Source organism: Rhipicephalus sanguineus, unplaced genomic scaffold (genome assembly GCF_013339695.2).
Source record: "Rhipicephalus sanguineus isolate Rsan-2018 unplaced genomic scaffold, BIME_Rsan_1.4 Seq779, whole genome shotgun sequence".
Taxonomy (NCBI): domain Eukaryota; kingdom Metazoa; phylum Arthropoda; class Arachnida; order Ixodida; family Ixodidae; genus Rhipicephalus; species Rhipicephalus sanguineus.
The window spans coordinates 25,612-47,500 of record NW_023615971.1 but is presented as its reverse complement, the minus strand read 5'-3'; the positions used below and the strand labels follow the sequence as shown (position 1 = coordinate 47,500).

The following is a 21,889-nucleotide window of genomic DNA, read 5'->3' as shown; positions in this document are numbered from 1 at the left end:
AAATCATCACGTGATGGCGTCACCGTATTATGCATGGTATTATGTCACAGATCGCCAAAATTTGTGGCACCACCACAGCGTCACTATGACGTCACCATGATGTCACGTAAACGTGACGTCACATGACGTCATCACATGCCGTCGTTTGGCCAAAAGTGGGCCGATCACGGAGGCAGTGCAATACCACGTGCGGTGCAGAAAGCTTGCAACGCCTCCGATCCTGGAGGCAGTGCCAAATCACGTTAGATGCAGAAATCTCTCGGAGGGTTGCGAGGGAGGATCACTACATAGAATGAGAAGACAAAGAGGAAGAAGATGGCTTTCGCCTTCCAGTCGTCGTAGGCGAATGTATAAGGGACCCTGGGAGCTTTTTTTTTATTCCATAAAGGAAAAGCGCGCACGTTCCCTTAGACAATCTGTTAAGACAAATGTTCTGGGTACTTAAAAAAAGTTAGTTACCTATTATACCCTTGTTACACAGGCAAGTTAACCGCAGTTACGACCAACCACGGTTAGCGCCAACCACAGGTTCGCCGATGTTACACGGCGCACAAGCGACCTCGGTTAAAGCGGACTTGCTTTGGCGTGAATGGCTCTGCGTCTGGCGGCAGTCCGGCGTTCAACTCGGCTGTTATTGCCGCGTCCACTTTCGAATTCCTTGAGGTGCTCCGCAGATGACGCTAATTGTTTTCCCAAAACCTAATCAGGCTTTCTGTGGTACGTGCAGTCCAATTCGTTCGTTTTTCACGAACGCTCGCGGCGTACACACGTCCTCCATGGAGGCCGCCATTTTCTCGGTTAGCCGAGCTCGGTTTGGTACAACCGCGGTTTCGCATACCGTGTAACATAAGCGAACCGTGGTTACGCGTAACCGCGGTTACATTAACCGAGGTTTAGGCTGTCCGTGTAACAAGGGTATAACAAGGGTATTAGTCGGCCTGGTGTCCTGTATACTTTAAACTTCGTAACGGATAGATGCGATTTTGTGTATCTATAGTAAGGGTTACCAAGTTTAGAATACACACACTCTAAACTTGGCAACCCTTACTAAACGTGCGCAAAATCACATCTATCCGTTACCAAGTTTACAGTACTTCCCCGCCACGGTGGTCTAGTGGTTATGGCGCTAGACTGCTGACCGAAGGTCGCGTGATCGAATCCCGGCTGCGGCGGCTGCATTTTCGATGGAGGCGAAAATGTTTGAGGCCCGTGTACTTAGATTTAGGTGCACGTTAAAGAACCCCAGGTGGTCGAAATTTCCGGAGCCCTCCACTACGGCGTCTCTCATAATCATATCGTGGTTTTGGGACGTTAAACCCCAGATATTATTATTAAGTTTAGAGTAATAACCTAATAAGTATAAGTTAGTGTGATAAAGTGACGTACTGCTGTGACGTACCGGTGGAGCAGCAAAGCATGCGCCGTTTTCGTGTCGGCCACCCTGAGCGTAGGTAAGGGCGCCGCTTCATCCACTTAAAGCACATTTGAAATAAACAGTTCTCATCTTACTGGCTCATCTGCTGTCCGGACGTCAGTTACGACAGTGGCGACGAAGCCCACTCTCGCCCGGGCGGGCCGTCGAAATCGACGAGCGTCCGCATTGCAGAGTTTGATGTCAACGGTAGCGCGACATGGGAAGTTAGCTCCGTGAATGTAAATAAAGGTCTTACAGGAATTTTGTTAGCACTATGGTTAGTGTAAAGGAAAAAAAAATAGCATGCAGTTCTCGCGTGAGACGAGACCTTTCACTTAATTGCACGAATTTCGGACGGCGATGAACTCACCATAAGCATGAACTTTGTATGGCAAGTTCTCAGGTAACTTAAAACATTAATTTGCTATTCTTAAAACGCGTGGAAGTCTTAACAGTCTGTAGAGTTTTATTGTTTTCGATATTGAAGGACTTTACGTGCTTCAATATGGAAAGAAATCTAGGTAATATTTCGTTGCAAAAGTATATGCCTCATTTTTGCGTTAAGATACAAACGAAACAGTTCGATTACTTAATCTAATTATAAGATAAATGGCTCATAATACACACTTAGTTACGAGTAAGCCGAAATACCCATACTGTCACCCGGGCGTATGCGTAGTAAATATAGGTACTCTAGCTGCTGAGTGGGAAAATGCGGAATTTTGAAACTTCTATGACATGCATCTCCTAATTAACACCCCAACTTCCTTCTTGTCCTATTCATAGTGAACGCCTCTCTCAAACACGCCGCCAAAATAGCAGTGCGGGAAGCTGCCCCGCGATGGCAGCACCAATCCGCTGAGCGGCGTCATGAGTTTTTCTTCACAGCACTACATAAGTAGCATGCAGCGAAAACAACTGCGTGAAAACGCAGAAGGCTGCATGTTTATCTCCAGTTATTTTTCCCTTGTCGCCTTAATGACAACGCGAGCATGTGTTTACGCTGCGTTTGGTAAAGTAACAAAGCGAGTGGCGTCGCGCTCCTCGTCTAATTGTCGTTCACGTCGAGTTATCGCTGCGTGACTTGTTCGCATAATAGCGCGCATTTCTTGACGCGCTTGGAAAAGCATGATCATGTTTTTGCATTTATTCACAGCGATTAGCATTGCGCTCTATAACGTTCGTATATCTAAGAGGCGTTGTGGGACAGGAAGAAACATACTGTTGGCCAAAATTTAAATGTAAGTTGTTTTTTTTTTTTTGCGCACAGAACAGCGCACCCCTCATTCTTACAATATTTTACGTACGTCTGTAAGATCTCCATCTGCTACTCCAGTGTGTCCGAAGAGAATTTAATATTTTATATTTAGCGACCTTCGAATATTGAAGTTTGCCAAAGTGCCATTTACCTTCATTTTTCCATGCACTAAGCAAAATATACGTCTGATGTGGTGTGCGCTCGGCAAAACTAAGCAAAATCTATTCGTACGATTTATGCATGCTAGTGATTTGGCTCCCAACTGGACACATTTTAACATCGGGAGCTTTCCATCTAAATTTAATAACAGTGTGTTAATTCTGTTATATTTTAATTTAAACGAAAAGGCGCAGTGGTCAACTATTGCCGCTAGAACCACGTACGCGAGTTTGTCATCACCACCTCAGTTACAAAAAATGATTTCGCGTTTACAGATTTAGCTTAAGAGAAAATGCTGAATATTACTGCCACACGCGTTTATTCCTTTATTTTGATGTGACCTAGTTTCACGCGCAAAAAAACAACACAATACTGACCACTGGTCAGGGCAGGCCGCGACGGAATGCTTGGGAAACTTCTCGATTGTTTTAGTCCAGTTTATTTTGTAGCTAACGCGAGCCCCAGCAATAACGACGGAATTTCCGATCATTCATGTATAAAAAAGCGCGTTCCGTCGAAGATCAGATTACCGATGGACCGACGACTGTGCTCGGCCCTATCAGTGTACATCGTGCATAGCTTGTATTTTGAGTTTTCATTTTCTGGGCACGAGTTCGCCCAATAAAAGTTCTGTATTTACCAGCCTTACTGCAGCCTTCTTCACCGTCACAACCCCGTGATAATATGCCACCTTGTGAGCCTTCTTTTCACTTACGGAATCTCTCGAATCGCTCGATGACCATGAATGCCCAATGGAGGCCCATGCCGGGCGACATGGATGTAATTATCTTGGAAGCACGGCTTCGCAGATAGTAGCCACGGCCCAGTGGATTCTGAAGCATCAGATAGGGGAAGGCGATGCTGCAGATCCAGTATATCATCGAGAAGATGATCGACAGTCGACCTGCATGGAGAATACGACCAATGAGACCTCATAACTCAACTTTCTCAAAGAAATATGATAAAAGAAATAGCTGACAGGAATCACTCGGCTGTTGAAACAGAGATGGGGAATAAAGGATCTGGCCACCGATCTAACATGTCTGAGAGATGGGAGATTTAGCTTGCAAGTGAACGGCGTGAACATGAAAAGCTGGTGTCGACACCACGTTTCTATTGCCGCATAACGACAGCAATGGTTGGGTACAGGGACACGGCGCAGTGACATAAGGCAGCACTGAACAAGCTAATACGGCAACGACAAAGGTCTGACAAAAACTGCCAATTGGGAAGCTGCTCTATCGGTCAAAGTATTTAAAATGCTAAGAATGCAGAAAACGGCATCGTTAGCTTATCAAACAGGTTTTAAATATTGCAGGATGCCGGAAGTCACCAGACGAATTTTCATTATCATAGATATACAAAATATTTCACTCAAGTAATTTGTTCACATTGGTGCACCGATATTTTGTTACTTTCACCGCTCAAAGGCAAATCGAGACTCTACAAGGGATTTCGTGGTCGTAGGCTCATACAGATCAGTTCTTTCTTGAGAATTTGCGGGTTGCGGTTCAACATTGATCAATTTAGGCACAAGGTGACTGATGATAAGACGACTCACTGCTGGTGAGCAGGACCGAGACGAACATGGCGTGCAGGATGGTGAGGCTGTTGAAGGTGATGAGCACGACGAAGACGAGCAGCGGGTCGGAGTAGCTGAGCGCCGGCTCGGTGCCGAACACGAATAGGAAGAGCATGCAGACGCAGCTGAGCAGGAGCGTGGTGAACGACGCGCTCAGAAAGTGGCTGCCCCAGTAGACTAGCTCGCTCGTGCCGGCAATGCTCAGCAGCTCCTGCGTGAGCAAACCACGATTCGACATGCTCAGAACCAGGTCGGAGGTTTATGTTAAGTGCAAGAAACTGACGGATCATTTCGTCCTGAAGAGTTGGTGCAAGCTTAGACATGGCTACACCGCATGAGCACACTGAACGCACGGTGCCTCTTGATAGCATTATAGTGAAAACTTGTTGAACAGGGGACATTGCTTGAGAGAACATTTCGACGAGAGGACTCGTCTTCGTAAGCGTTGGTGCAGTGACGAAGAGGAGTCCTGTTCTTACAACGTTGCTTCCACTGATATTTCCTGTCAGCGATTTTTCATCAGTTTAGGCCACCATCTTCCCGAATTTCCGTCTCGTTCGAACTGGTGACATCACGTGACATACGTTGCACGATACACAGAGCAGAAGACCTTACAGCTGGGCGACTTGGTACTGATTCAGAATTTTTCTGTTCCGCCACCAGAGGGGTCTTCTGACGATGATGTACTTAAGTAGGACATTTTTCTGAAGTAACCTAATTGAAGCGTTTGCGCTTGCGTCGTCTGCTCTGTTTGGTCCCGGTGCTGCTGTACAGATAATATGAGAACAGAAGACACAGAGCACAAACTAAAGAAACCTATGTTGTGGCGATTAGTGGTATCAGACAAGCGGAACAACTCCCCGAGTAGCTAGAACTATGTGGACGGGTTGTTTCAAGTCTATTTACTAACTAGATTTAGTCCTGTATAACTGACCTAGCTTACGACCCTGTCTCTGGCAAAGCTTTAGAACTAGCTCGGCTGATGGAACTGCGCGGCGTACCCGCATTCCGGAGCACTTCTCATCCGTGATCTTGGCGACGACCGAGGCGAACGGAAGCAGAAAGCCGACGCCGAAGTGAAACACCATGCGGCTGTAGGTGCTGTTGAAGCCCTCGGGATAGTAAGCCGGATAGGGAAAGCGCTGCAGCTGCAGTTGAACCGGCTCAGCCGTCGCCTCGCCGAACAGTGCCACCAAAATTTGGTGCAGCATGTGGTGCTCCAGAGAGTACTGCAGGGGCAGCAAGGCGTTCATCTCGCTCGTCGAGTACACGGGCAGCGGGCCGGGAGTCTGAGGCAAGTGCGTACGAGCAAAGACCGCTTCAGACGTTTTCTTGCCAAAACAGGTGCTCGAGCTTGTATATGATGCGTAGAGCTACACCAGAGCACATTGCAGGCCTAGTGTTAATCGGGAAAAGGGAGCATTGAAAACCTAGACTCAAAAGCTAGCATAGGTAAAATCATAACTGTAGGCGCTTGATGTCCCAAATACACGATGTGATCATGAGGGACGCGGTAGTCGAGGGCTCTTGGAAATTTTGACCACGTGGAGTTCTTTCATGTGCACCTAAATGTAAGCACACGGGCCTCAAGCCACAGGCACTGAAAGGACAGGTGAAAGCCCTGTTGTACTGCCACTGTACCATCTTATTGCCACACAATATTTCTGTACAGTTGCTCACTTGTGTCGACCGCATGGGATCTGCCATATGATAGTGTGTTTTGTGTGCTAGCTTTTTTTTAAAGGAAAGGGGCGTTGGAGGGTACCTGCTTTTGGAAGTCATTTCAAGGAACTCTCAGTGGTAATGCCAACGCTAATGGAAACTCTGTAGTTCTAAAAAAAGTTACTGATGTACAGATCTTAGCTTTAGTCTTCGCGTGCTATCACTTGCTAGACAGTCGTCCTGTGATAGGGCATTGTCCCCTCTATCTCGCTATTTAAAGGGCCCAAATACTATCTGGGAATTTGAATTCAAAGCCATGCTCTGTACCGTATACGTGCGTTACCTCCAGATCCTTCCAGTATCGTAGGTGTATGTCGAATCCGCGGCCTTGCATACGGACGCGGTACCGCATCTGGTCCGGCAAGTTGTGCACGTCGCTGAGGTCCTCCTCGAAGGCGACACCCACTACGGAGCCGTAATGGTCGAAGCCCCGCTCCACACGGTCGTCTAGTTCGCTCGGCGTTGCCACCGCTTCTGCTGACTCGATGGACAGGTCCTCGCGAACCTTGCGTATTACCTGCGCGTGTCAGGACAACGTGACTGGATGCTACATTTCACAGGTTTTTACGCGTCACCAAAATATCTTTTCCAAGCGAAGCTTATTGTGATTTACCGATTTCGATGGCGGCGGCGGCATAGTGCGCGAAAACCCCAGCGCCGGCAAGTGTACAGAAATGCGGTCTTTAAATGTACGCCGGTCGCATACGTATTTGTACGCGCCATTTTCCAATAATTGATGATCTCTCGATCATGGGCTTGTCGACGGTCAGCCGTTTCTGTTACGGCAATCTGGTCTTTTATCGAGGTGGCTTGTCATTTCACGTTGTCGCATTTTCATTGTTGCCTGGATGCGAACGCATAACAGTCGTTTTTTTGTTGCCTGTAGCAACAGGCATGTTAAGCTGCTAATCCCGTGGATGAAATCCCAACTCCCAGCGTGGAGGAAGAAAAAATTTGGATGGAGCATTACGCAATGCAATAGGAAGAAATAAACAGATGTAATACGGCCAGGCCCGCACCCGCCAAGCTTCGCTTGCCCCTATTTTTCGATAGGGGAAAGGCTCCCAACTTTTCTTCTAGTGAACCACAGTAACTCCACCAGAGTTACACCATTGGCATGCACGAACAGCTTTGAGCAATACATAGATCGTTGCCTTCTAGTTACTCTAGGACTTTGAACATCACACAAACGATCTGGGCGTATTACGAAAAGGATGAACTGCCGCTGCTTTCCCGTCGGTGCTCACTACCTTGAATAAACTTGCGTCATGTCACAAAATACATAAAGCCATTTCGCTATTGTCGGCAACGAGATGCCGGCCTCAGCATTTGTATTTGAGAAAATGTGTACTGTTTACATCAAATGCCTTTGGACCACTCGATTTGATAAAACTTGGAATCTCACAAAAGTTTGCGGTCGTAGCAAATTGTGCAATACTACGGTGTCCTCACTCGCTGCTCAAGGCCGAAAATTCCATCTTCAGCTACTTTTCAGCTGAACATGCTTTGCAAAAGCGCCAAGGTAGAACATGTACACATAAAAATCTTGCATACTGTTGATTGTTACTTCCAATTAAAAGCTTGGTGTGGCTGCCGCCTGTCCTGTACAAGTCAGTGGGGAAGCAGTGTGCATTTAATAACTCATCGACATTGCCAATGAGAATATCTCGCTTATCTTTTGCACCGCATATGTTGCTATTTCCTGTGGCAACCTTCGTTCTCACTGATTGCGCAACAGCCCGTTTTGTACAGGTTCATTAATATTTGCGACGTTTTATAGCTGATTATTCCATATTTCTTGTTTATCAGCTCAGACAGATCAATTAATTTTTTTATCTCTTCACTTCGACACTTTCATGCTGTTTTCGTTTGTTTAATATGTCATTTGCTGCCTGGAGTCTACTTTTTCTTTGTACGTTGCGTACCACTGTAGTCGCTGCTTTTGAAATCAATCAGGCTAGGGCATCAATAATCATCTCTCTGTTATGTAGTTCTGAGGGCGCATATGTGCTTGCGATAACAACCATGGGTTTATCTGCTTTCCCCCTCCGGATCAGTATAAATGTTTAAGGGATGTGCGTTTTCATACTCCACTATCGCTGCCCACACTCGTTCGAGCGCTTGCTTTAATTGGGACATCTTTTATTTAACAAGATTGGGCGCGAATTATTACCGCAAACGGCATCACGTGATTACGGGAAGTTAATGTGGCCTTTTAAAAGAAACTGTGTTTAAACGTGAGTGACGAAGCGCAAGTGTTAATGCACCCACCTTGGCGAGCAGTTCCACGTCGGGCGTGTAGAGTATCTTGGTGGCGGTGTGTTCCCAAAGCTGGAGTGGCTGGACGCGTGCGAAGGCCTCCTCTGGAATGGGGCCGCCGAAGCGCTGCTCTAGGCTGTCCTTGCCGATACCGTACATAGCGATGACGGCGAACGCCAGCTCGAGCAAGGTCCACACAACGTGACGCCGGATTTGGTTGATGTAGATGTCTTTCCATAGGATTATGTATAATTGGCGGATAGAGCTGCCCATTTCTGGCACGCGAATGTGCAGCGCACGGGACAAGAACGTCGTTGCTGCAAGCGAGAGTAGAAGAATTCTTTCGAGGCTTTTCGTCAAGGTGCAACATGGCTGCACTTTCACTGTCTTTAGGCAGTGTGCGGTTGAACATTGCGTAATAGGTTTCGGAAGCTTCGGTGGCGTCTCAAACCACGAGGGAGCATTTAAAACATAACCCGCTTGCATAATATAAATATAGGTTACTGCTGGAGACATTGGCTTGATGTCGGTTGCAACTATAGGACTTCAGAGATCCGTGATAGGGGTCCTGCGAGTTGCGGTTGTGTTCAAGCAACCGCGACATACTGTCGCTTATAATGAAGAAGAAATATTCCTGCAGTTACTAAGCTTAAAGGATGATACATACCAACCCTATTAGTAGCTATTTATTTTTATCAAGTTACCTGTAAAAACCAAGAACACTAGAGAAAATACATGATAGGCAAGATCCTTAGCCGCAACCTAGAGTTTTTTATGTCTCGGTGATTTCAGTGTTGCCTTATTATTAACCCTTGACTAATTTCACATTTCAGTCCTTGCCTAACAGGGAAACTATAAAACCCGAAGCGATGGTTTGAGGTCTGCTTTGAGCTATATTGTTAATAGTAACGTATAGGACTCGGCATGCATCCGGCACTTTTCACAGATAATAAGTTTGACTGCAGTGACTTCACAACATGCATAAGCCGGCTAGTAGCTTGTCAATAATATCATTGCATGCACTAGCTTACGACTTACGCAGCGCAAACGAATCGGCCTCCTTGGAGTCGCAAGTTTTCGCAGAAGGATTGGCGACTTTGTCTTCGGCCTGGGGTGGCTTCTTTGGCCGCGATCTCTTCCACTTCTTGATTTTGATGCGTATGTCCTTTAGCTTGTCAGGAAGCGTTGCCTTTCTCGTTGTCTGTTTGGGCACCGTTCTTCGAGGCTTGCTTTTTTGCCTTATCACCGTGCTTCGGAGCCTTGGACGACGCCTGCTGGGCGGAAGACTGGGTCACAAGGGAAAGTCTAGATTCCGATGCCAGCACACGATTCGTGCGGTGCGGGCTCTAGAGAGAAGGGCGCTGTCAATAGACTGTCGAGTTCACGAAAAGTCTCCGGCCCTCTGTGTGAACCTGGGTCCTGCTCAGGCGCAGCAGAAATGCATTCTCGTGGTGCTGGTTGTACGGATTCGACCGGAAGCTCACTTGTAGCCGCAGGTAACGCTGGTGGCGGTGGTGCCGAAGGCTCCGCGGATGGTTGCTGTGGCGGCGGGAAGGCCTCCAATGACGGCTGGCAAGAATCCGCAGGATGGAACTCGTCTGTCGGGGAGGTTCGCACCGATGGCCAGGGGACAGGAGGCCCGGTACGTTTTCTACAGGCGCGCGACCTTGTTAATTTGGAGGCACGCTTGTGCTTCGACGAGCTAGCGGACTGATTTCGCGCACTGACATGATGTGCTGCCGAGAAGTCGCCTGGACGACGTTTCGGAAATAAAGACTCCTCGAGCCCGCAAGCGACGGACGCAACGTCGACTAGAATCTGTCCGCAGTCGGCGTCCAAGCGTACTTCATCTTGCACTGCTGGACTCTGAGAGACGACGGTTCGGTTTAAGAGGAGGGCTTCGAAGCTGTCGGGTGAAAGGCCGAGTTCAGGGCCGTCCGGCTTTCGGGCGTCTCGGCTCCCGTTTTGGTGGTCTTCGCGAGGGTTGTCCACCTTACACGCTGCTCCGTTACTCCCGTCTGATGCAGCTGGAGTCCCCTTTCAGCGATGGTCTGCCCTTCGCAACAGCATCGTACCTTGTCTAGATTGCTTGAAGGAAACGGCCTTCTCAGGCGGGTCTCACCAGGAGTCTGCCCAACCGCGGGTCTCAAAGAAAAGACCGACGGTCCCTATGCCTCTGCCAGGCTGGTTCCACGAGCTCGCGTTCGATCGGCACGGCCACACTACCACGAGAGCCCTGCCTCGCGCTCATTCGCCAATTGTTGTGGTGGTTGTTGTTTCCTCAATAACAATTGTTGTGGCTGCCTAAGAAAACTGCATTATAACCACAAGGGTGATCGACCACACCGTAGTTAGTCAAGAAAATGCACAAGAAGATATAAATAAAATTGCACTAAACACTATCTACCATCGTAAACAGAAAGGTTAAGGATTAAATCGATTGTAAATAAATCGTATATAGTGAATTCTCATCGAAGCAGAAACGAATAAGGCATTGAAAAAATTAGCAAGCCTTAAAGCGCGAAACTGGACGATTCTGAAGACTAATCTGGCTGCTTCTAGGTTGTTTATAGGCCTTAGCCAGGTGATGAGGGTTGTTTCTAGGTTGCTTTTAGGTCGTTGCTAGGCTTTAGCTAGGTGATGCTTTGTTGTTTCTACGTTGATTCGCAGCGCAGAGACGGTTAGAGTTAAACCACACACAGTCACCGACACAACACGGATGTCCAAACTCCAGAGACAGAAACTCGCACTGAAACCAAGCGTTCGCACTTCTCATACAGTCACAGACACGATATGGATGGTCAACCAAAGACAAAGACGCGCTGAAAACAAGCGTTCGCACCTCTTGTAGGTCTGCGGGCATGTCGTCGTTGGCGTAGGCCTTTTATCGCTTCGGGGTCTTCTCGTAGCCGCCGTTGCCTTTCCCGTTCCCTAGCGTCGGCCTAACTCTTGCCTTCTTCTTTTTTAGTAGACCAGTGGTGAGTAGTGGGATTTACCCACTTTCTGTGGCACATACCCGTTTATTTTTCAAGATAGGGTCGGACACATTACGGCTAGTTGGTTGGTTGGTTGGTTGGTTCCTTAGGGGAATAGCTTCAACCCACTACGGAGGATCAGGCCACGAAGCGTGCGGCAGTAGACTTTGTGAAAAAATAAAATAAAAGGAATATGCGAAAAAGATAATTTGTAGTAAAGCAAAAATGTTAGGGTAATTTTGATTTTTTTACTTTTTTAAATCAAATATTCATTAAACGAGTGTTAAATAATAGAATTAAATAAATAAGCAATTACAGAAATTTAGGTAAGGCACGCATATTAACAGCCTCACACATATTAACATGGCAGTCTCTTTGTTTCTTTAATATAAATGAATATGGCATCATATATGCCCCTGTTGCATTGCCCCAGTGCCGACGCCCCCAGGGAGAGTAATGCCGATGTGGAAAGCTCAAGGCCAAGTTTTTGAAAAGGTGGTTTAAGAAATCTTTGGCTTATGTTTTGGTATCTGCGACATTCTGTGAAGTAGTGCTCTAGTTGTTTCTGCTTGATTACAATAATTACAGTTAGGGGGAAGGAACGAAACCAGGGCCTGTGTAAATAAAAATTTAGTGACGGCATTTTGCATCGCAGTCTAGTTAAGGTTACCTCCCATTGACTTGTAGTACACCATGTGCTATTCCACGGAAACCTAAGGTGCTGAAAATATGCATTGTTTGGGACAGAAGATTTAGTACGTTCCTCTTGCAGACAAACATTTCGGAATCGTGCGATCGTGTTATTAGAGGACGGCCTCAGAAAATTTATGACCGGTCCTTTGAGGGATGCTGCCGCCAGAGTGTCCGCCGCTTCATTTAATATCAGTTCAGTGTGGCCTGGTACCCAAACCAACCGGACGTGCCGTACGTGATTGGGCATATATGAGTAAAAATTCCGTTAGGCAGCTCGACGGCTGTGGCACTGTTAATGCCGTACACACAGACAAGGAATCCGTTAATATAACTGCTGAAGAGATATGTGCTGGGAGTTTACGCAAAGAAAGAATAATTGCGATTAATTCTGCCTGGAATATTGGTGTGAAGTCGGGCAAACGAAGGGAAATGACCAATTTACACCGAAGCTTAAACACCTTCGGTGTTAAAAAAAATCGTTGCGAAAAGCGTCGTCTTCATCTTCTTCAAATGCTCATCCTTAACTCATCTTCTGTCAGACCAGCAAGCACAATACTAATAATCATAGTGTACTAGAACGTACACTATACTTATAATGTTTACTGTATGTACGTACATCCACTTTCCCTTGTCTGCACTGCGGGAAAAATTAGTGAGCAGTGATCACTGCGTTCGTGATGAGCAGGAGGGACCTGAAACGCCTTTCTAAGTAATCGGTGTATGACCTCGGTACTTATTCATAGGCCTCAGGAATCTCATGCCACAAAGGCGTTCTTAAATCCTTCAAACATATGCGGAGCTACTGCCATCCCCGACGTTTTCCTCGCTCTGCAAGCTGTACAAGGGACAGGGTGTCAAGGCGCCGCCTACCTCGCCAAACATCACAGTCCTGCAGATTTTCCCAGTTTAGTTTCTTTGAACGTGTTAGTCGCCATTACTGGTTTTACGAATGCATGCAATGTTCATAGAGTCTTGGGTAATTTAGCCTGCCTCACGCAACAGAGGCGTGTGACGAAACTTCTATTCGCATATTTAGACAGTATCGGTCAGCTCGACAACCTTTAGTTGCATCTTGAAACCACGCAATGAGAGGCTCCATCAGCGCACGTCCCCAGCCCAAAAAACTAAACACTTAGTCTGTTATATAACTTTTTATTCTATTTTAACGTCTCGTGATTTCTCTTTACTTTTCCTGTCTTTCAGTCTCCAATCGCCGTTCCCCACGCAGAGTAGCAAGTCAGCGATTTGCTACACGCCAGCTAAATTCTCTGCTTTTCAATAAGAGCTCTCTCTCCCTCTCTGGTTTTACGTGTGTGCGGCACTTTCCAGAAACCCTCGGGTAGCTCATGCTACTCAGCTGCCTCGCGTGACATCTTCTTGGAGGTAGAACACCCACAGCGACCAATCAGAGTGTGTGTCTTCAACCGGCGAGAGGTCCCGCCGTGGTACGTGACCCAAACGTGGGGACGGTAGCCGTGCTACCTACATATTCCTCAGCAGAAGCAGTGAAGAGCAATTGTCGTGCTATTAGCACTACACCAGTAGGCTAATTGCGCAAAGAGGCTGGACTGCGAGCTCGCGCTCCCACCCTCCAGCCTGGTCCAGCTGTTTACACAGTGTCCGTACGTTAGTGTACGCTGTTGCCTCAGAGCAATTCCTACGCCATTATCATTCAATGTATTCGAACACAAGCCACGGCCAAAGTGGTTGAGCGTGTTGAAGCGGTAGAGCGAAAGCGTGCCCACTTCGAGCGAATGCGTCCATTTACACAATCGTGTCATTGAAGCATCACCGCCCTCACCTGATACTACTTACGGGGCCAGGCACGGTTTTTTTGAGGCGTATTACTTTGCGAAAGGCTTAACTTATACTTCCAACCGTCCCTACGTCCTCTACCTATGCACGCTGCCATGGGTGAACTCAAGGCTAGGAACCGAACGTGATGGAATCCAAAAGTGCAAGCCCAGACAATCCGGGTAAAATGCGTTACAAGTCGAGGAACGAGCACGAAATAAGAGACGGCGGCTCTGGGCTTGTATCGTGTACACGTTACAGCTACAAGAGGGAAATCCCCGAACTGCTTTGCTTTCACGCTCAAATTCGCTGACACGGGAAGCGACTAAGCCACGGTCCGGAGAACACGCACCTTAAAGTGATTTTTTTTTATATCGTGTTGATTCGTGCTTCACGAACAGCTTCCACGTAAGAGCGCGCTTTCGGCGTAGTCTTATATACGTGTCCCTTGAAACGCTTTGGGTTTTTTCAAGTTTAAACGATAGTGGACGAGCATGTTTTCGCATGTCTACCTATAGGTGTTCCTTCGACAGCTACAACGTGTTACCTCGGATTGAAGTCTTCGTGCGTGAGAGGTGATTCAATTTCTACAAGGGCTACAATGTTCTAAAGGAGAATGCGCGGCTTCGTCGCAAAGAAAATGCGGGGACCGGCCGAAGAGTACACAAACGAAGCTTGACAGAAAGGAGCGCGCACGAGGCGAATCAATAATACAAACACGTTCCTCTCCTCGCAAGAGCAGCATTGTCGCAGAGGGTCCTACATTTGTCGATAGCGGGAAAGACAATACAATGCCGGCTCTTTCTTTCGTTTTTTTTTTCTTCTAGAAGCATTCACGTAAACAGAAAGGACACTTCAGCATGCGTATTTGCGTGCGTGGATGATCCTTTCTGTTTCTGTTCCACCGACTTCAGCATCACTCCTTCGGCAGCACGGGCTCCGTGATTCAGTATTTAGGTTACCTGCGAGCACTTGCTGTCAGATAAGACCCGTTCTATACAGATTTTGCTCATGGTTTTGGTTATTTGGGGAGAGGGCAATGTGTCGCACTCGCTAATGCACAGCCTTTGTACGGTTAGGTGTCGAAAGAAAGGACAGAAGAGCTAAACATGTCTACATTTAAAGTGCTTTCTTCTAGGACTCAGAAAAGACTACGAAATTTTATCGTAAAGAAACTGAAAGGTTATCGAAACACGGAACAGGAAAGAGCGTTACGGCCTCCTTCAGGGATGTCATGGGACGCCAAGTGCGAGAGTTGAGTTTGAAGAATCCAAAGTATTGATTCCGGCAATCCTGAATTTCTGCAGAGACTGGTCTAGTGATTTACTTTTTTGTTCGCTTCATGGAAGTGGGGGCTTCACTTAATCCTGCAGAATATTTGCAAGGTAATCAAGGCACTGTGCGAACATTAAGACAGTAAGTTTTTTTTTTCGGTTTGGTTCGTGGCTTTATTAAAGGTGACGGATTAAATCATTAATACCTGGGGCACTTTTAAACAGCGCATAATTTCAAGCACGCGAGCATTATAGCATTTCGCCATATAGAAATGCTGCTGGAGCATAGTGAGTGACATGCAGTGTATGCCAAGCCGCGCTTGACAGTCTGTAAGCTCCAGGGGCATAGGCAGCACATTTTTTTCGGGGGGGGGGGGGCACTTCCCTGATCTTAATTGGGGGCCGGGCAGGCAGATGTGGTCGAGTGTCATTTTGTGCTCTGTATGCCATGGCAAAATATAACTTCGGGAGGGGGGGGGCACGAGCCTGGTGTGCCACCCCCTGGCTACGCCACTGGTAAGCTTGTACCGTACTGAAGAATAGGGAGGCGTTCCACTTAAAAGCCAACTCCGGCGATTTTTTGGCCATATCAAAGTAATGGTGCTTTTATGTTCCTGAGACACTCCTGTCACGGTTCCGATAGCAGAAATACTCGGCAAATTGGAGAATAATTTTATATAAGCAAAAAAGCTCAACATCGAAACCGAAACCCAACCGAGAATACTGTCTTCGCGGACGTATAAGTGGGGACAAAACCGGAAATCGTGCAAGGCATGCCTGCCCCGCCAGCGCGTAGTATGAAAGCTGCGAAAGCGGCGAAGAGCAGACGCTCAGTTGAAAAGTGACTCCGTCGGAATTCTTGTCTGTGACTGACCGTGTCACGTCCACAAGCTGAGCTCTCGGAAAATGAGAGCTGCGATTCCGACGCATTTGAAGGCTAACTATAATGGCCATTCCTCTTCGATGAAGTGGACACACCTGTTGAGCTCTTTGCTTGCCTGGTTGCGCATTCCACCACCAGATGGCACCACCTGTCCAGGCAGCTCAAGTTTGTGGGGCCGTGATCGGGCAAAATGCTGAAGTTCGCGGGCTAACTAAAGCTTCTGTGATGAAGAAGAAGTGCAACCTGAAGAGCTGATTGGCTGCGTCGCTGCGGCGAGCAACGTTCGACTGCTGCTGCTGTCCTCTTCTTGTGGTGAAGCCACTTGCGGGAATTTTCTTTGGTCTTGATACCGGCGGTTACTGTTCTTCTTATCTGTTTAATTTCCAGTATAATTTGATAACGCTTTTAAGTGTGATTTCTTTCCTTTTTTGATGTCTGTCTCATCTCCGGGCCAGAGGGCTTCCCTCTGGTCTGCTTCAATCCCCGCTCAGGATGTACCATTGGACCTCTTCTTGCGTGGAGGCATCAGTGCCGTTCCTGTTGCTTTGGTTCCTACGAATGGTGGAGTTATTCACATGAAGAATCCCAAGGCCATCCAGTCTGAGCTTCACAAGGTGACCCCACATTATCTGCAGATAACTGAGGTCCGACAGTTCGGACGTGGCGGCATTCTCTGCTGCTCCCCAGACCAGGCCTGTCTTCAGGACCTTCTAAAGTGCTCGTCTTTTGCTTCACAACCGGTGAGCTGTTTCATTCCACCCCACCTTGCTTGCTGCAAAGGCCTAATCCGTGGAGTCGACGCCAGCCTTAGCCCGGCGGAAATCTTGGATGTTTTTTCAGAGGCAGGTGCAGTTTCCGTTTATCGGTGTAACAGGCAAGTGAACAATCTTAGGATTCCAACCGAGTCAGTTATCGCCACATTTGCAGGGACATCGCGTCCATCAGAAATCAAAGCATGGCCATTAATCTACAGAGTTGAACCCCTTGCTCCTCGACCTCTCCAATGTGGTAAATGCTGGCGCTATGGTCATATAGTGCGAACGGTTGTCGGTCAAATGTACGATGTCGTAAATGTGGGGCTGAATACAGTGCTGATGATTGTACCTCAACTAATGAATCCTGCTGCTTATGCCAAGCCACTCGCACAGCTGATCACTCCGATTGTCCTGCGAAGGCTAAAGAAATGCAGGTCCTTGACATCATTGAGAGAAGGCGATGCTCGCGCAGAGAAGCTCTTGCTGAGGTTCAGAGTAGAACACAAGGATATGCAGGCGTTACAGCCCGTCAGTCTTTCAATATGGATGCATCACTTACTCAGTCAATTTCTTCGATTGTAGAGAAAGTAGTGGAAAAGTCCCTAGAAAAACTTCTGCTGAACATATCAGAGACATTGGCTCAAGTGATTTCGGCGCAGTTATCTGGCATTTCGGAGCAGTTATCCAAGAGCGTTCAGAATTCTTTGGTACTAAATAAGTCTTCACTTGGGTCTCTATCAGGTACTTCTAGTATTAATGTCAAGCAAGCTTCTAACTCACGAATGTCTGATCAAGAATGTCTGTCCGATTCCGGCTCTCAGAGTATTCAGGATGTAGACATGGATGCCCGAATGCTGAAACGCACCATATCTCCAACTCACAAGAAGCGCAGTTCTTCTCCTAAATCCAAGAAAAGTGTGAAGGAGTCTTTGTCCAGAAATGATTTTTATTGCGATAGCAATTATATGGACAGTCTCGACTGGATTTTGCCGTCGCCGTCGCCGTCGCCGCCGTCATGCACCGTATATGTATAAGTATGTATATAAATATAAAGGCCACAAAGAAAAATAACTCAGAAAAATGCTTCCAAAGCGCGGAATCGAACCAGGGACCTCTTGATCCGCAGCGAGCGGCGCTATCCACTACGCCACGAAACGCAGATCCTCCACGTAGCTAACGGCGAGCGTTATATACACACCATTTAGCGCTGGACGGACTCAGAGACAGCAGGCGATAATAAACGTTTCTTCATTACCAGCGAGGTGGCGCTTGGAGCCCGACGGGCGCATTTAAAAGTCGTCGGCGAGCTCGCTCGCTTCTTCTTATATTTGCGCATGGGAGAAGCTTGCCCTTCCGCTGTCTGCTCGCGCGGTTTTCTCGTGGCGAGGGGTAGAGGAATGTTTCACGCTTTCACCGTGATGTCCGCGCTCATGTTACGGCGCGTACGAATGTCACTCGAGCTCAGGGACGCTGCCAAACGAACAAACAGAAGATGAGCGCGAACTATCAAGTGTCACAGCTCGACACTTGAAGCACGCTAGTTTCCTTCGCTGCTTCGGCCGCCTTTGCAACAGAAGCGCTGTTCAAACTGAGAGTATCCATTGGCGAGCCTCACTTCGTATAGCATTAGTTCCTTGCTATCGCATTAATTGCTTCGCCCTTGCGGCGAAACTGTGACTTTTTTAAAAGATAGTATTTTGGATCAAGCAGTTGCGACTGCTTGTCTGTCATCACAACAGGGTGTCTTCGAGTCCTTCAGTGGAATTGCCGTTCTATACTTTCTGCTGTCACCGATTTATTATACCTTATTTCTCAGAATTCTCTGGACGTTATTTTATTACAAGAAACTTGGTTGTCTTCAGGTCAAACGTTTCATCTACCAAATTATAAATGTTTTCGGCTAGACAGGAATTCACGAGGTGGAGGAATAGCATTTTTCATCGCATCAAAATTTTGTCATAGAGCGAAAGTTGTTTTCCAGACAATGTCAAGTGATCACGAAGTTTTAGTATTAGAAATTGAAACTCCAGGATCGGGTCCAATCACTCTTGTGAACAGCTACTTTCCGATTGGCGTAAAAGATGAACGTATTCTTGACTCCGCTCAGAGTCTCTGTAGACCGAATACGTTATTAGCGGGCGACTTTAATTCGCACCACGTATCTTGGGGGTATCGCACAGACGCATCAGGAAAAATTTTGTGGAACTGGATCTCTAAAAACAACTATACATGTCTCAATTCCAAAGCTCCGACTTTTGTAAGAGGTACTTCAAGACCTGTTTTAGACTTATCATTCGCTAGCTCAACCCTTCTTATCTCTTCTTGGCCTGTAGCGAATACTGCAACTAATAGTGATCACTGCCCAATAGTGATTGATATTAATTACTCCTTGGTCCCATTGGATATTCCAACTCACAGTTTTGTTAACTATTCCAAATTTAAAACTTGCTTACAGTCAGCTTTTTCCTCTCTGACTAATTCCGATAGTGCTATTAAAGCTATGAATCTGTGTTCGGTTTTAAAATGCTCTATGAAGAAATCGCAGTTTACGGTAACCTCAGCAAAAGAAAAACCTGTGAGTGGTTGGTGGGATTCAGAGTGTGAACGAGAGTACAGGCGTAGAAAGGCCGCATGGAAAAAACTTCTCCACAACCAGTGCCCTACTAATTGGAGTAACTATAAATTCGCCAAAGCGATGTTTAAGAGAACTGTTTCCATGGTGAAAGCTAAGTATGATGAAAACCGTTATGCTTTTCTCTCAAAGAGTAGGAACAAGACAGCTCTTTTTCGATTTCTTAGGACGCGCAAAATTATCCCTTCGCCCATAAACATTGAATCCGTTGTTCTCTCTCCATCAGAATTGGCTGACTTATTAGATGGCATCGCACTAGGTTTACAAAGGCGCTTCACCTCTCAACTGCAAGCCGTTTTCCCCAAACCTTCTTGTGTGAATGATTTCGAGCGAGTAACTATAGAAGAACTTGCAAGTCTTGTTCACACTCTTCCCAATTCAGCTCCAGGGCCAGATGGCATTTCAACAGGTATGTTAAAATTGCTATTGAGGTGTCTTCTGAGGACCTTCTCAATCTTGTCAATTACTCACTCGAGAATGGCTGGGTTCCTCCAGATTGGAGAACTGCAAAAATAATTCCAATACTCAAAAAACAAGGAGGAGGTGTACATATTGATAATATAAGACCTATCGCACTAACTTCGCATGTTATTAAATTAATTGAAAGAGTATTGTACAATAGGATAAACAAATTTATAGAAGCTAACTCAATTCTGAGCCCATGTCAGATAGGCTTTAGACCAGGATATTCTATATGGTTTGCACATGTAGATTTAGAGGGACGGATTAAGCTTGCTCGGCACAGGCGGCAATATTCAGCATTGGTAACATTAGATTTGGCTAAGGCATACGACAGTGTAGAGCATGCTACCTTGCTCAACTGTCTAAAAAACTTGAACTTCCCGCAATATATTATTAATTGGCTGTATGAGTTTTTAAAGGATAGAAAATTTTACTGTTCCCAGCGTGGCTTATCTTCCCCAAAATATAGCCAGTCCAGAGGAGTCCCTCAAGGTTCCGTTCTTTCTCCTGTTTTATTTAATGTACTATTAAGTTCAGTTCCTATGAAGACTAGCGTTCATCTGTATGTATATGCAGATGACATCGCGTTTTTCTCTTCTGCGTGTGATATTCAGTCATTGCATGCTACACTACAATCATATTTAGGAACTTTAGAGTTATGGTTTGATCAGATACGAATGACACTAAACGTTAGTAAATGTTCCGTTATTGTTTTTCCTTTGAATACTCCAATTAGCATTTCACTACAGTACCGTCAAGAAATAATTCCCCAAAAAGACTGCGTTAAGTATTTGGGGGTGTTTTATGACGAAAAACTAACTTGGCTACATCACACTGAGCATATTAAATCGAAGGCAACTCGCAATATTGGAATGCTTCGTAAACTTGGTCGTCACCCCACTGGGTTACGCAGGGACAATCTCCTTATGATTTACCGTATGTATGTTCGCCCGATTCTAGAATTTGGTTGCGTGTTATTCTCTGGGGGGCCAGCATACAAAATTAATCCCCTGGTTCTATTAGAGCGCGAGGCTCTTCGTAGTTGTCTAGGGGTTCCGAAATTTACAGCGAACAGTGTTCTATATCAAGAAGCCCGAGTACCTACTCTGACTTGCAGATTCCGCATTCTTACAGTTAAAACGTATTTAAAAATTTACGCATCTTCTCTAAGACATTCACAGTTTGTATTCATTTCTGAATCGAGATCATTTTTTAATGAGCCATGGTCTCGGATACATAAGCCGCAAGTTTTGTTTGTGCAGGAGCAGCTAGATCCTTTAAAGGTGAATATACGCAACATTGTTTCAAACTGATTCTCATTGGCTAAGACAAAAATTGAATTCGATGATATATTCCCATCCAATTCTAAATTTCTTCCCTCTAGATATCTGAAAGGCTTGCTAGAAGACCATTTAGGCCAGTTGGGAATTTTTAACGTAATTGCTACTGATGCATCCATGCGTGAAGAGAAAGCGGGAGTAGGTATTTTCTCAGAGGCTTTATCTTGGTCATTCTCACTGCGGACTGCCGGATTATACTGCAATATTTGAAGCAGAGCTCTTAGCAATTCTTTTAGCCCTTCGCAAGATTTCAGCAAATGAGTAGTCAGCTGTAATAGTCACTGATTCGAAATCTGTGCTGTAGTGCTCTCACTTCGGCTTCTCCTTCCGAGTCCTCCTCCTTAAATTTGTTCATAGTCATTAATTCCTAAAACTTAAGCACAGTGCGGTTGGTATGGGTGCCAGGCACCGTGGCATATTTTTAAACGAGATGGCGGATGTTCTCGCGCGGTGGTCCCTAGATGGTCCTGCAATGTACATTGTGACCAGATACAGACTTTATTACTGCATCTAGATTCCGAAAATACGCATTACATCAGGACTCCATGAAAGCAAGATTACCACAGCAAGAATATGGTCACCTTTCTTTTCCTTGGAACAATAAATGGTGTCCCTCTCGTAAATTGGAGGTGTCCCTTACTAAACTTCGATGCCGCTATTCCTCCTCTAAATTTTTATTTACACAGG

The 21,889-nt window shown here is 46.3% G+C and overlaps 1 protein-coding gene across 1 annotated transcript in view; it reads right to left on the bottom strand.

The window, feature by feature from the left end:
• Positions 1 to 11,257, bottom strand: part of LOC119378316 (phospholipid-transporting ATPase ABCA1) — a gene marked incomplete at its 3' end in the record, with an annotated part of 23,630 nt that extends 12,373 nt beyond the window's left edge. Inside the window, exons 1-8 of the mRNA XM_049411743.1 lie at positions 11,237 to 11,257; positions 9,879 to 10,045; positions 9,433 to 9,680; positions 8,407 to 8,711; positions 6,419 to 6,652; positions 5,415 to 5,702; positions 4,393 to 4,624; positions 3,547 to 3,735 (exon numbers count right to left, since the gene is read on the bottom strand). Coding sequence (XP_049267700.1) covers positions 3,547 to 3,735; positions 4,393 to 4,624; positions 5,415 to 5,702; positions 6,419 to 6,652; positions 8,407 to 8,711; positions 9,433 to 9,680; positions 9,879 to 10,045; positions 11,237 to 11,257 — 1,684 coding nt within the window. The remainder of the gene's footprint in view (positions 1 to 3,546; positions 3,736 to 4,392; positions 4,625 to 5,414; positions 5,703 to 6,418; positions 6,653 to 8,406; positions 8,712 to 9,432; positions 9,681 to 9,878; positions 10,046 to 11,236) is intronic.
• Between the last annotated feature and the right edge of the window lie 10,632 nt (positions 11,258 to 21,889).